General features: G+C 45.8%; 1 protein-coding gene across 2 annotated transcripts in view; it reads right to left on the bottom strand.

Annotated features, from left to right (window-relative positions):
* The window catches only part of uso1 (USO1 vesicle transport factor), a 103,581-nt gene that overhangs the window by 17,829 nt on the left and 71,227 nt on the right, over positions 1-14,525 (bottom strand). For both annotated transcript variants that reach the window (XM_078407649.1, XM_078407640.1), the window contains 3 exons: positions 13,278-13,413; positions 7,206-7,384; positions 4,103-4,183 (listed from right to left, as the gene is read on the bottom strand). In XM_078407649.1, the coding sequence (XP_078263775.1) occupies positions 4,103-4,183; positions 7,206-7,384; positions 13,278-13,413 (396 nt within the window). The remainder of the gene's footprint in view (positions 1-4,102; positions 4,184-7,205; positions 7,385-13,277; positions 13,414-14,525) is intronic.

The following is a 14,525-nucleotide window of genomic DNA, read 5'->3' as shown; positions in this document are numbered from 1 at the left end:
GAAGGAGCAGGATTGCACAGTCGCCGGTGTCGATGGCGAGAAGCAGGTCGTTGTGTACCTTCAACAAGGCAGACACTGTGCTGTGGTGGGCTCTGAAACCTGACTGGAAACTTTCCAGGATGGTGTATTGGTGCAGGTAGGGCACTAATTGGTTTAGAATTGCCTTTTCAAGGACTTTTGACAGGAATGGCAGTTTGGAAATGGGTCTGTAGTTGCTAGGCAAGGTGGGGTCTAGGTTAGGTTATTTCATTAGGGGCTGGACCACCGCGTGCTTGAAACTGGTTGGAACAGTGCCAGTGGCCAGAGAACTGTTGATAATAGAGAGGATGCTGGGACCGGCTATTGCAATGACATCCTTCAGAAGGGCAGTGGGGGCAGGATCAAGGGGGCAGGTTGCAGGTTTCATAGCAGAGACAAGCTTTGCAAGGGAGGATAGAGTGACGGGTTGGAAGCAGTCCAATTTAGACGAACAGACTAGTGAGACAGCTAGGTCACGGGTGAGAGGGGAAATGTTCATTCTAATGTTCTCAACTTTGTTGGTGAAAAATTTAGCGAATTCTTCGCACTTAGCAGGGGACCCAACTAAGCTGGTACTGGGGGCGGGACATATGACAGAGGTAATTGTTCTAAATAGGACCTTGGAGTTATGAGAGTTTTTGGAAATAAGGTCGGAGAAGTATTGTGCTCTAGCAGACTTTACTGCTTCCTGGTATTTGAGAAGATTGTTTCTCAGAATTTCGAAGGAAATTTGAAGCTTGTCACATTTCCACCTCCTTTCTGATTTTTTGCACTCCCTTCTTAGGGCTTTGGTGGTGTCATTGAGCCACGGCTGACCTTTGGGCTTAGGCTTTTTCATTTTAAGGGGAGCGATAGAATCCAGGATGGAAGAGCAAGTGATATTAAATAAAGAGGCGAGATCTTCAGTGCTGAGATGGGGGGGAGAGGCCTCAATAGTGCAGATGTTGGGGGCAGCTGTGAGAGCCTCGGAGAATTTACTGGCAGTCAATGAATTTATGTCGAGGGAGTAGCGAACAGGGAGATGAGATTTTGCGGGAGATAAAGGCAGAGATGCGTCAAAAATGATAGCGCTGTGGTCCGATAGACAGGCTTCAGTAGTTTCAATGTTGTTGATTGGGAATCCGGACGATAACACTAGGTCGAGAGTATGGCCTAACTTGTGAGTGGGTCCCGTGGTGTGAAGAGTCAGATTGAAGGACTCAACCAGGTGCATAAATTCACTCACAAGAGGCTTAGTGGGACAGCAAATATGAATATTAAAGTCACCAAGAATCATGATCCGGTCAAATTTGGGCAAAATGCTAGAAATCAGATCAGCAAATTGGGTGATGAAGTCCTTATGCATTTTTGGTGGGCGATACACAAGAACAATTAAGAGGGGATAGGCTAGGCCTACTTTAATTAGTTGCACCTCGAAACTGGAGAAATGATCAGCGTTCAGGAGGCGGCAGTTGAAATGTTTCTTAAACACAGTGGCTAAGCCCCCACCGCGTCCGGAGAGCCTAGGCGAGGTGAAGAAGTTACAGTCATCAGGACAGAGTTCCACGAGTGGAGCAAGCTCACCAGGGTTAAGCCAGGATTCTGTGAGCAGTAAGAAGTCCAATCCACGGGTGGTGAAGAAGTCGTTGAGGATGAAGGTCTTGTTCTGTAGGGATCTTGCGTTGATCAGGGCCACTTTAGCAGGGACAGCAGGTGAGCTTCGGTCTGGTAGCGGCTCTCACGCCAGCGGGCGGAGGTTCAGGGAGACCACGCCGCTGCGCTTCACAGATGGCCTTGCTGGGAGCCCACGGGCCGGCAGTCCAGGGACCGGGATGATCGGTCGAAGAGCGGCATACCTGAGCTCGAGGGAGCGCCGGTGGATGGAGCAGTAAGGTCGACCAGGTCCGACTTCGCAGTGCTGAGCGAGGTAGGCCGCTGTTGGATGAGCGCGGGCGAGGTTTTTAAAATTTTCGAATGTTCCCGCGCGTTTACCCCGCCTCCTAGCGCGGTGCGTGCGGCGGTGGATGTAAGGCTGGGCCCGCACATCTACTGGGAGTTGATCGAGGAGCGATCGCTGGAAGAAACTTTGTCCGGGACCTGGACTGAAGAAGTCGACGACGGAGTGTCGGATCAACAGGAGGGTTCGGCGGTCGTAAACCAAAGTGGCTCGAAGAACACTACGATCTCCAGGTGAGCGACGACAGGCAGCCAAACACAACGGCGCGACCATCTTGAAAGATGGTCCCAGCACTGAGCGTTGCGGTACCCCACTAGTCACTGCCTGCCATTCCGAAAAGGACCCGTTTATTCCTACTCTTTGCTTCCTGTCCGCCAACCAATTTTCTATCCACATCAACACTGAACCCTCAATACCGTGTGCTTTAAGTTTGTACACCAATCTCCTATGTGGGACCTTGTCGAAGGCCTTCTGAAAGTCCAGATATAACACATCGACTCCGTCAATTAGTACGGGTGTCAGGGGTTATGGGGCGAAGGCAGGGGAATGGGGTTGAGAGGGAGAGATAGATCAGCCAATATCTAATGGCGGAGTAGATTTGAGGGGCCGAATGGCCTAATTGTGCTCCTAGAACTGATGGAAGTCACAGGCTAAAGAATTCTCCACTTGCACAGAAATGATGTGAGGTGTTGATGGTGTGGGCTGCTGGAGACTGGGTGGCACTGTGGTGGAATTACCCCGTTCCCATCCTAACTACTCCTCTGTATGAAGTTTACGTATTCTCCCTGTGCATGGGTTTTCCGTGGGTGCTCCAATTTCCTCCCACATTCCAAAGACGCGCAGAATTGTAGATTAATTGGCTTTGGTAAAAAATGTAAATTGTCCCTCATGTGTAGGATAGTGCTAGTGTACGGGGTGAACTGTCACTAAACTGTCACTAGATAACTACTGAAGGTACAAAACGCTGGAGTAACTCAGTGGTTCAGGCAGCATCTCGGGAGAGAAGGAATGGGTGACATTTTGGGTCTAGACCCTTCTTCCAAAAGGTCTCGACCAGAAACACCAAAGAAGGGTCTCGACCCGAAACGTCACCCATTCCTTTTCTCCTGAGATGCTGCCTGACCCGCTGAGTTACTCCAGCATTTTGTACCTTCGATTTAAACCAGCATCTGCAGTTTTTTTTCCTACCAGATAACTACTCCTCCATATCTACCATGACTAGCTCAGACAAATCACCAGAGGCTTCATGTAGTTCAGGTTACAAAGGCAAATAATGAAAGAATGTCAAAGGCCGTGATGCCCGCCCGAAGGCTCGTCAGTCGGTGGGATCGGGAATCTGCCCGAAGGCTCGTCGGGACCAGGATTGGGAACCCGCCTGAAGGCTCAGCAATCGGTGGGATCGGGAACCCGCCCGAAGGCTCGTCAGTCGGTGAGATCGGGAAGCCGCTCAAAGGCTCGTCAGTAGTGGGATCGGGAACGCGCCGCTGGAGGCCCCAGAAGTCGGACGGATTGGAAATGGCCTGCAGCGGCAGAGGACACTGACAACATCAGCACGCCAGGCTGACCCCGTCAACTCCAAACCACTGCCACATCTCGGACAACAGACCTCTATGGCCAAGGAAAGTACTCTATAGTTTTAAGAACGTGAAGCTTGAAGCGGACAAGATGACAGTCTGAAGAGGGGTCTCGACCCGAAACGTCACCCATTCCTTCCCTCCTGAGATGCTGCCTGTCCCGCTGAGTTACTCCAGCTTTTTTCCAGAACAAAATCTGTAAGGCATTTGGATGGATGCTTGGATAGGAGTAGTGGTTAAATATGCCTAATGCAGGCAAATGGGATCAGTGCAGATTGGCACTGCTTTCCAATTGAACAAGTTCGACAGAATGGCCTGTTTGTGCTGTACTTCCCCGTGACTCTAATGTGGTTCTACTGATTAAATACTTACTTTGACCCTGAAGGACCCCAACCTAAAACATTGCCTGTCCAAGTCTTCCAGCGATGCTGCCTGACCCACTGAGTTACTCTGCTTTTTTTTGTTGTAAATCAGCACCTGCAGTTCCTTGCATCCACTTAATTGTTATGCTGTGCTCGCAATGGTTTACAAATGAAGACAAACAGCATGTTTACAAATATAGGGAATAACCCACCTTGTGTGGTACTGCTGTTGGCTCTCCACTATTATCTGTACAATCGGCTGCATCCTTGTCCCCCGATATCTGGCACGTCCGCTGTTCAAAAGCAAACCACAATTCTCAGTTATTTATCCACTTTCAAACACAGCTATCTTTCAGAGTAAACGAGCATAAAAATAATTTAAAAATTGACACTAAATGCTGCGATCATTTATGTTCATAAGTCAGAGGTGCAGAATTAGGCCATTTGGCCCATCGGGTCAGGTCTACCCCGCCATTCAATCATGGCTGATCTATCCCTCTCAACTCCATTCTCCTGCCTTCTCCCCATAACCCCCAACACCCTTACTAATCAAGATCCTGTCCATCTCTGCTTTAAAGGGCGGCACGGTGGCCCAGCGGTAGAGTTGTTGCCTTACAGCGAATGCAGCGCCGGAGACAGGTTCGATCCTGACTACGGGCGCTGTCTGTACGGAGTTTGTACGTTCTCCCCGTGACCTGCGTGGGTTTTCTCCGAGATCTTCGGTTTCCTCCCACACTCCAAAGACGTACAGGTTTGTAGGTTAATTGGATTGGTAAATGTAATAATTGTCCCTAGTGGGTGTAGGATAGTGTTAGTGTGCAGGGATTGCTGGGCGGCGCGGACCCAGTGGGCCGAAGGGCCTGTTTCTGCGCTGTATCTCTAAATCTAAAAAAATCTAAATCTAAAATACCCAATGATGACCTCCACAGCCGTCTGTGGCACTTAATTCCTCAGACTCAGCACCCTCTGACTAAAGAAACTCCTCCTCATTTACGATCTAAAAGGTATGACATTTTATTTTGAGGCTGTACCCACTGGTCCTAGACTTTCCTGTTAGTGGAAAAATCCTCTCCGCATCCACCTTCTCCAGGCCTTCCCTTATTCGGTAGGTTTCCGAGGTCCCCCTCCCCCCCCCCCCCCCAGAGCCAGAGCCTTCAAACGCTCATCATACATTAACCCAATCATTCCCGGGATCATCTCGTAAACCTACTCTGGACCCTCTCAAGCGCCAACACGTCCTTCCTCAGATACAGGGCCCAAAACTGCTCCCAATATTCCCAATGTGGTCTGACCAGCGCTTTATAAAGCCTCAGCATTACATTCCCGATTTTATATTCTAATCCCCTTCAAATGAATCCCAGCATTGCATTTGCTTTCCTTCCCGCCCACTCAACCTGCAAATTACCTTCTTGGAATCCAGCACCTCAGTCCGTTTGCACCTGAATCCACTCAGAAAATAATCCACACCTTTATTTCTTCTGCCAAAGTGTATGACCGTACACTTTGCAATTCTGTATTCCATTTGCCACTTCTTTGCCCACACTCTCCACCTGTCCAAGTCATTCTGCACAATCCCTGCTTCCTCAGCACTGCCTGCCCATCCATCTATCTATCTTCGTACCATCTACAAACCTGGCTACAAAGCCATCAATTCCATCATCCAGAGAAGTTGAGATCCCTCTTTGGATAAGCTTGGATGAAATTTAACAAGAGGAATAAGTAGATAATGTTTTCATTCATGAAGTTGTGTGCCTGGTTGCTAATTTTGGATTAAAGATTAGTTTTTTTCATAGCAATCTTTACTTTCATCAGTTAAGATTTTTAGATTTTTTTTAGATTTAGAGATACAGCGCAGAAACAGGCCCTTCGGCCCACCGGGTCCGCGCCCACCAGCGATCCCCGCACATTAACACTATCCTACACCCACTAGGGACAATTTTTACATTTACCAAGCCAATTAACCTACAAACCTGTACGTCTTTGGAGTGTGGGAGGAAACCGAAGATCTCGGAGAAAGCCCACGCAGGTCAAGGGGAGAACGTACAAACTCCGTACAGATGGCGCCCGTAATCGGGATCAAACCTGAGTCTCCGGCGCTGCATTCACTGTAAGGCAGCAACTCTACCGCTGCGCCACCGTGCCGCCCAGCACAGATGAAATTCATCGAAGATCCAACCCAAAACATCACCTATTCACTTTCTCCAGAGATGGTGTCTGAACGGCTGAGTAGAGGAAGCAGGGACTCAGCAGAAAGACTTGGACAGGTTAGGAGAGTGGGCAAAGGGGCAGATGGAATACAGCACAGCGAAGTGTACAGTCTCGCACTTTGGTAGCGGAAATAAGGGCATAGACTAAATAAGGAGAGGATTCAGAAATCGGAGGTACAAGGGTACTTGGGAGTGCTGGTGTAGGATTCCCGAAAGGTTACTTTGCAAATTGAATCGGTAGCAAGAAAGACAAATGTTATGTTAGCATTTATTTTCAAGAGGACTAGAATATAAAAGCAGGAATGTGATACCGAGGCTTTATAAGGCACGTCAGACCACATTTGGCTTCCACAAAATCCCAAACAAGGGAATATAGTTTTAAATGACCAGCCCCTTACTAAGTAGCTAACTGCTTACAAATGCCTGCTCCGCGGGTAGTAAATCACTCAAATGCTCTGCCCCCAAAAGTGGTGGAGACGAGATTATTAGATATAGTGAAGGTGAATATGGATAAATATTTGGAAGATTGAGGTAGTGAGTGTTCTGGTAAAGTGTCACAGGAGAGATGGAGGCCAGCATGGATCAGCTGTGATTGTGTTGAACAACCGGACAGGCTTGAGGAGCTGGTGGCCTATTCCTGCTACATTGCGTGTTCCTGAATGGTGTTGTAAATCTCTAAACTTGACAATATCATATTGGTTCCTAGTGTGTAAGCATCTTCTCTTTGTCTATTCACACATGCAATCACACCAGAGCCCAAAGAGGAGTTTGCTTTTACATCGAGTCAACTTTAAAGGGCGGCACAGTGGGGCAATGGTAGAGTCGCTGTCTTACAATGCCAGGTTTGATCCTGACTATGGGTGCTATCCGTGCGGAGTTTGTACGCTCTCTCCGTGACCGCGTGGATTCTCTCCGGGTGTTCAGATTTCCTCCCACACTCCAAAGACCCGCAGGTTTGTAGGTTAATTGGCTTTGGTGAAATTGTAAAATTGCCCCTCGTGTGAAGGGCAGTGCTAATGTCCGGGGTGATCAGTGCGGACTCAGTGGGCTGATGGGCCTGCTTACACACTGTATTTCTAAAGTCTAAAGTAAAGTAAAACGTGTGTACCATTTTATCAATTATGAACTCCTTTTCAGCCAGCTGTCCTTCTAATACGCCATGTTGCTTCTTCAATTCTCCCAGCTCTTGCTGTAATCTTCCAATTTCCTCCATGTCAGCCTTGGGCTGGATGCCATTGATCTGTGCTGCTTCATTGTGCGTGTGATGATGGCTGTCAATGGGTTTACCTGAGGAGCAGAGAGGGGCTTAGATTTTCTCAACCCATTATTAACACGTCTGGATGTTATTTCTGCACGCCAGTGGCCTTGGACTGGAGGCCTGTGACCAGTGGTCGGTGCCAAGGCCATCGTATGTCTAAAGTCTAAATCAATGATTTGGATGGCATGGCATGGTTAGTAACTTTGCAAATGACGTTACAATAGGTGGCGTCATAGAAACTGGCCCTTCGGCCAAACTTGCTCATGCCGACCAAGATTCACCTCTACGCTAGTCCCACCTGCCTGCGTTGGCCTATATCCCTCTAAACCTTTCCCATCCATGTGGCTGTCCAAGTGTCTTTTGATTGTTGTTATAGTACTGTGATAAAGGTTGATAGTGATGAAGTGAAGAGGTTGACAATATAGGCAGTGATGAAGGATGTCGAGAATTTTGGCAGCACCTTGATCAGTTGAGCAAGTGGATCAAGGAATGGCGAATGGAGCTTAATTCAGATAAGTGTGACATGTTGCGTGTTGGAAAGTCACACTAGGCCAATATCTTCACAGTGAACGACAGGCAGCGGACTGAGGAGGGTTGTAGAGCAGAGTGAGTACATCTGTGTACAGGTCTGCACCTGTGAGTACAGACACATAGTTCCCTGAAAGTGGTGGCTCAGGTTGACAGGGCGGTGAAGATGGCTTCTGGCATGCTGGCCATCATCAGTCAGGGCATTGAGTATAGACGTTGGGATGCTATGCTGCAGTTGCACAAAATGTTAGTGAGGCCACACATGTACAGTGCCCTCCATGATGTTTGGGACAAAGGCCCTTCATTTATTTATTTGCCTCTGTACTCCACAATTTGAGATTTGTAATAGAGGAAAAATAAAAATCACATGTGGTTAAAGTGCACATTGTCAGATTTTATTAAAGGCCATTTTTATACACATTTTGGTCTCACCATGTAGAAATTACAGCTGTATTTATACACAGTCCGCCCATTTCAGGGCACCAGAATGTTTGGGACACGTGGCTTCACAGGTGTGTTTAATTGCCTCCTTAATGCAGGTATAAGAGAGCTCTCAGCACCTAGTCTTTCCTCCAGTCTTTCCATAACGTTTGGAAACCTTTATTACTGTTTATCAACATGAGGACCAAAGTTGTACCAATGAAAGTCAAAGAAGCCATTATGAGACTGAGAAACAAGAATAAAACTGTTAGAGACATCAGCCAAACCTTAGACTTACCAAAATCAACTGTTTGGAACAAAATTAAGAAGAAAGAGAGCACTGGTGAGCTTACTAATCGCAAAGGGACTGGCAGGCCAAGGAAGACCTCCACAACCGATGACAGCAGAATTATCTCTATAATAAAGAAAAATCCCCAAACACCTGTCCAACAGATCAGAAACACTCTTCAGGAGTCAGGTGTGGATTTGTCAATGACCACTTAAAAGAGCAACCACAGTTCTGGAAAAAGGTTTTGAGACGAAGATTAACTTATATCAGGGTGATGGCAAGAGCAAAATATGGAGGAGAGAAGGAACTGCCCAAAATCCAAAGCATACCACCTCATCTGTGAACCATGGTGTTATGGCCTGGGCATGTATGGCTGCTGAAGATACTGGCTCACTTATCTTCATTGATGATACAACTGCTGATGGTAGTAGCATAATGAATTCTGAAGTGTATAGACACATCCTATCTGCTCAAGTTCAAACAAATGCCTCAAAACTCATTGGCCGTCGGTTCATTCTACAGCAAGATAATGATTCCAAACATACTGCTAAAGCAACAAAGGAGTTTTTCAAAGCTAAAAAATGGTCAATTCTTGAGTGGCCAAGTCAATCACCCGATCTGAACCCAATTGAACATGCCTTTTATATGCTGAAGAGAAAACTGAAGGGGACTAGCCCCCAAAACAAGCATAAGCTAAAGATGGCTGCAATACAGGCCTGGCAGAGCATCACCAGAGAAGACACCCAGCAACAGGTGATGTCCATGAATCGCAGACTTCAAGCAGTCATTGCATGCAAAGGATATGCAACAAAATACTAAACACGACTACTTTCATTTACATGACATTGCTGTGTCCCAAACATTATGGTGCCCTGAAATGGGGGGACTATGTCTAAACACTGCTGTAATTTCTACATGTATAAAAATGGTAGTATAAGAAAATAACTGCAGATGCTGGTACAAATCGAAGGTATTTATTCACAAAATGCTGGAGTAACTGAGCAGGTCAGGCAGCATCTCGGGAGAGAAGGAATGGGTGACGTTTCGGGTCGAGACCCTTCTTCAGAAAATGGCCTTTATTAAAATCTGACAATGTGCACTTTAACCACGTGATTTTTTCTATTATAAATCTCAAATTGTGGAGTCCAGAGGCAAATAAATAAATGATGGGTCTTTGTCCCAAGCATTATGGAGGGCACTGTGGTATTGTGTTCAGTTTTGGTCACGGCTCCATAGCAGAAGCGTCCACGTCGCGGGGCAAGAAACTGGAAGTGTCGTGAGCTAATTCTGCTACCACCATCATCTATTGTAATAAGTGATGGCTCCCACTGATTGTCGCCGGAAGCTTGCGTCTTTTTCAGGACGGACAATGACAGTGAAATCAACATTTGAAACACAGACGATGGACACGAAAGTAGTAGTCGTTTTGGTCACCCTCCTATTGGAAAGACACCATTAAGCTAGAAAGGGTGCAGAACATGGTTACAAAGATGTTGCCAGGATTCATGCGACTGTGTTATCACAAGGTGGGGCAGGCTAGGATTTTGTTCATTGGAGCTTAGAAGGCAAGGAATAAAAATAACCTTGAGGGGCATAGATATAGTGAATGCACAGTCTTTTCCCCAGGGTTGGGGAATTAAGAACTAGAGGGCATAGATTTAAGGTATTAGGGTAAAGACTAAATAGGAACCAGAGAGGCAACTTTTTCACAGATGGTGGTGGGTCTTTAGAATGAGCTGCCAGAGGAAGGAAGCAGTTGTGGCAGGTGCAATAAGGTTTGAAATATGTTTGGAAAAGTAATGGATGGGAAATGTTCAGAGGGGATGGCCTGCCTCTTTGCTCTATAACTTTATGACATTATTGAAGGCATTCCCTGAGTGCTGCAAATATAACCTGACTGAACTTTACATCTTATTCAAAAGATGAATGGGTCTAAGACCAGTATTCTTAACGTGAGTGCAATTCAAGGGCAGGGCAGCAGAACTGGCAAAAGAGAACATAATCAAAAATTAACACTAAATGCTGCAATAATTTATGTTCATGCATCAGAGGAGCAGAATTAGGCCATTTGGCCCATCGAGTCTACTCTGCCAGTAGACTCAATGGGCCAAATGGCCTAATTCTGCTCCTCTGACATGAACATAAATTATTGCAGCATTAGACAGGGGAATTAGGCAAAGCAATAAATGAATCAAGAAACGGTGGCAGACATTTAAAGGGACATTTAAAGGCATGCTAGATAACATAGATCATCTGTCAAGATGCCGGGCATGATTGGTGCAGGAAACAACACGATGCAGATGGTGGCACCTGATGGGAAAGTAAGATGAGATTTCCTTGGGGGGGGGGGGGAAGCAAGACAGTGGCTCGCTGCTTTTAAGACAGTAAGCAGCATTGTGAACAAAGGATCATTGCTGCTGTGTGTGGTTGGACAGTTTACAAAATACAATAATTCAATTTTTCAAAAAAAACTCTCAACAACTGCAAAACAAATGAAAATCACTTTCGTCATACTTCATATCTGGCGAGTTTACTTACCATTGTACGACATTTTTGGTGAATGAAGAGAGTTCAAAAATAATAAAGAATCGGCAAAATGCCAAAAACGTTACTTTTAGCATTTGACAAATAATAGCTGAAGAATTTGTGGAATATCGGGTAAAAGTCAAACGTTTACCAACGCTGATAACATAGAATTGCTCCGAGGGTTAGCTTCAACACAAAGGGGTTCTACAGATATGTCAATAGCAAAAGGATAGTGAGGGATAAAATTGGTCCATTAGAGAGTCAGAGTGGACAGCTATGTGCTGAGCCGGAAGAAATGGGGGAGATATTAAACAATTTCTTTTCTTCGGTATTCACCGAGGAGAAGGATATTGAATTATGTGAGGTAAGCGAAACAAGTAGAGTAGTGATGGAAATTATGAGGATTAAAGAAGAGGAGGTACGGACACTTTTGAAAAATATAAAAGTGGATAAGTCTCCAGGTCCTGATAGGATATTCCCTAGGACATTGAGGGAAGTTAGTGCAGAAATAGCAGGGGCTATGACGGAAATATTTCAAACGTCATAAGAAACGGGGATGGTGCCGGAAGATTGGCGCATTGCGCATGTTGTGCCTTTGTTTAAAAAAGGTTCTAAAAGTAAACCTAGCAATTATAGACCTGTTAGTTTGACGTCTGTGGTGGGAAAATTAATGGAAAAGATACTTAGGGACAATATATATAATTATTTGGATAAACAAGGCCTGATTAGAAACAGTCAACATGGATTTGTGCCTGGAAGGTCATGTTTGACCAATCTTCTTGAATTTTTTGAAGAGGTTACCAGGGAAATTGATAAGGGCAAGGCTGTGGATGTTGTCTATATGGACTTCAGTAAGGCATTTTGACAAGGTTCCACATGGAAGGTTGATTAAGAAGGTTAAATCGTTGGGTATTAATAGTGAGGTTGCAAGATGGATTCAACAATGGCTGAATGGGAGATACCAGAGGGTAATGGTTGACAATTGTATGTCAGGTTGGAGGCCAGTGTCTAGTGGAGTACCCCAAGGATCTGTGTTGGGTCCACTGTTGTTTGTCATTTACATTAATGATCTGGATGATGGTGTGGCAAATTGGATTAGTAAATATGCAGATGATACTAAGATAGGTGGTGTAGTTAATAATGAAGTAGAGTTTCAAAGTCTACAGAGAGACTTGGGCCTTTTGGAAGGGTGGGCTGAAAGATGGCAGATGGAGTTTAATGCTGATAAGTGTGAGGTGCTGCATTTTGGTAGGACAAATCAAAATAGGACGTACAGGGTAAATGGTAGGGAATTGAGGAATGCAGTGGAACAGAGGGATCTGGGAATAACTGTGCATTGTTCCCTGAAGGTGGAATCTCATGTGGATAGGGTGGTGAAGAAGGCGTTTGGTATGCTTGCCTTTATAAATCAGAGCATCGAGTATAGAAGTTGGGATGTAATGTTAAAATTGTACAGGGCATTGGTGAGGCCGAATCTGGAGTATGGTGTGCAGTACTGGTCGCCAAATTATAGGAAGGATGTCGACAAAATGGAGAGGGTACAGAGGAGATCTACTAGAATGTTGCCTGGGTTTCAGCACTTAGGCTACAGAGAGAGGTTGAACAGGTTGGGTCTTTATTCTTTGGAGCGTAGAAGGTTGAGGGGGGACTTGATAGAGGTTTTTAAAATTTTGAGAGGGACGGACAGAGTTGACATGGGTAGGCTTTTCCCTTTGAGAGTGGGGAAGATTCCAACAAGGGGACATAGCTTCAGAATTGAGGGACAAAAGTTTAGGGGTAACATGAGGGGTAACTTCTTTACTCAGAGGGTGGTGGCTGTATGGAATGGGCTTCCGGTGGAAGTGGTGGAGGCTGGCTCGATTTTATTATTTAAGAGTAAATTGGATAGGTATATGGATAAGAGGGGATTAGAGGGTTATGGTCTGAGTGCAGGTAGATGAGACTAGGTCAGGGAGAGTGGTCGGCGTGGACTGGTAGGGCCGGACAAGCCTGTTTCCATGCTGTAGTTGTTATATGGTTATATTAAAGGGGTGAATGGCCTTGTACGTTGTAACAAGGAACTGCAGATGACAGTTTACCAAGGAAAGACAAAATGCTGGAGTAACTCAAAGGGTCAGGCAGCATCCCGATGATGTAAGAAAATATAAGAAATGTGATACCTTGTATTTTGAGAAGATTGTACTGGTCCTTTAGTTGCTGAATCTGTGACGCCTGTTGCATTATGGTTGTTTGGCTCAGTTCATTCTGAGTGGTCAGGGCAGTTACTTGTTTCTTCAACTCATTCAGCTGCATGTCCTGTATTTTTGAAGAAACAGACATGCTTTATTGACTAATTCAGCAAAGGGGCAACCTTTGGGCCATTCATTACCTAACCAGTTCTAGTTTCAGTTCTTTAGATTTTACTTTAGACTTTGGAGATGCAGCCCTTTTTGGCCCATCGAGTCCTCGCCGACCAGCGATCACCCCACTTACACTAGCACTATCCCACATGCTAGGGACAATTTACAAAAGCCAATTAACCTACAAACCTGCACGTTTTTTGAGTGTGGGAGGAAACTGGAGCACCCGGAGAAAACTCAAGTGGTCACAGGGAGAACGTACAAACTCCATACAGACAGCACTCGTACACAGGATGGAACCCGAGTCTCCGGCGCTGCAAGGCAGCAACGCTACTGTTGCGCCACTGTTCCACGCTGTTCATTCCAGATAACAGTAATTTTCCTCCAAGTATTTTGCTCCGGGCGGCACGGTGGCACAGCAGTAGAGTTGCTGCCTTACAGCGAATGCAGCGCCGGAGACCCGGGTTCCATCCCGACTACGGGTGCCGTCTGTATGGAGTTTGTACGTTCTCCCCGTGACCTGCGTGGGTTTTCTCCGAGATCTTCGGTTTCCTCCCACACTCCAAAGACGTACAGGTTTGTAGGTTAATTGGCTGAGCAAAATGTGAAAAGAATTGTCCCTAGTGTGTGTAGGATAGCGTTAATGTGCGGGGATCGCTGGTCGGCACGGACCCGGTGGGCCGAAGGGCCTGTATCTCTAAATCTAAATCTAAAATCTATTTCTACAATTTATATGTGACAGTCAATTCTGAAGGCTACATTTCCAGGAAATGTATTCCAAATCGCACACTGCTTAACTATAAAATACTCATCGTCTTCGAGAATCAGCTCTCCTACCAATATGGCTTTCTAGTATCACACACAGTTTGATATTGTCAAGTTTTTAAAAAAAACCCAGAGTCGTTGATATTTGCAATGAGCTGCCGGATGTGGTGGAGGGGCAGATACAATGACGATGTTTAACAAGCACTTAGACTGGCATACGAGTAGGCAAGGCAGAGATGGAGATGGATTTAATACAGACAAATGCGATAATAATAATAATAACAACTATTATTTATATAGCAC

The sequence above is a fragment of the Rhinoraja longicauda genome, chromosome 1 (genome assembly GCF_053455715.1).
Source record: "Rhinoraja longicauda isolate Sanriku21f chromosome 1, sRhiLon1.1, whole genome shotgun sequence".
Classification (NCBI taxonomy): domain Eukaryota; kingdom Metazoa; phylum Chordata; class Chondrichthyes; order Rajiformes; family Arhynchobatidae; genus Rhinoraja; species Rhinoraja longicauda.
Note: the sequence above shows the minus strand (reverse complement) of the source record. Positions and strands in the feature narration are given on the sequence as shown.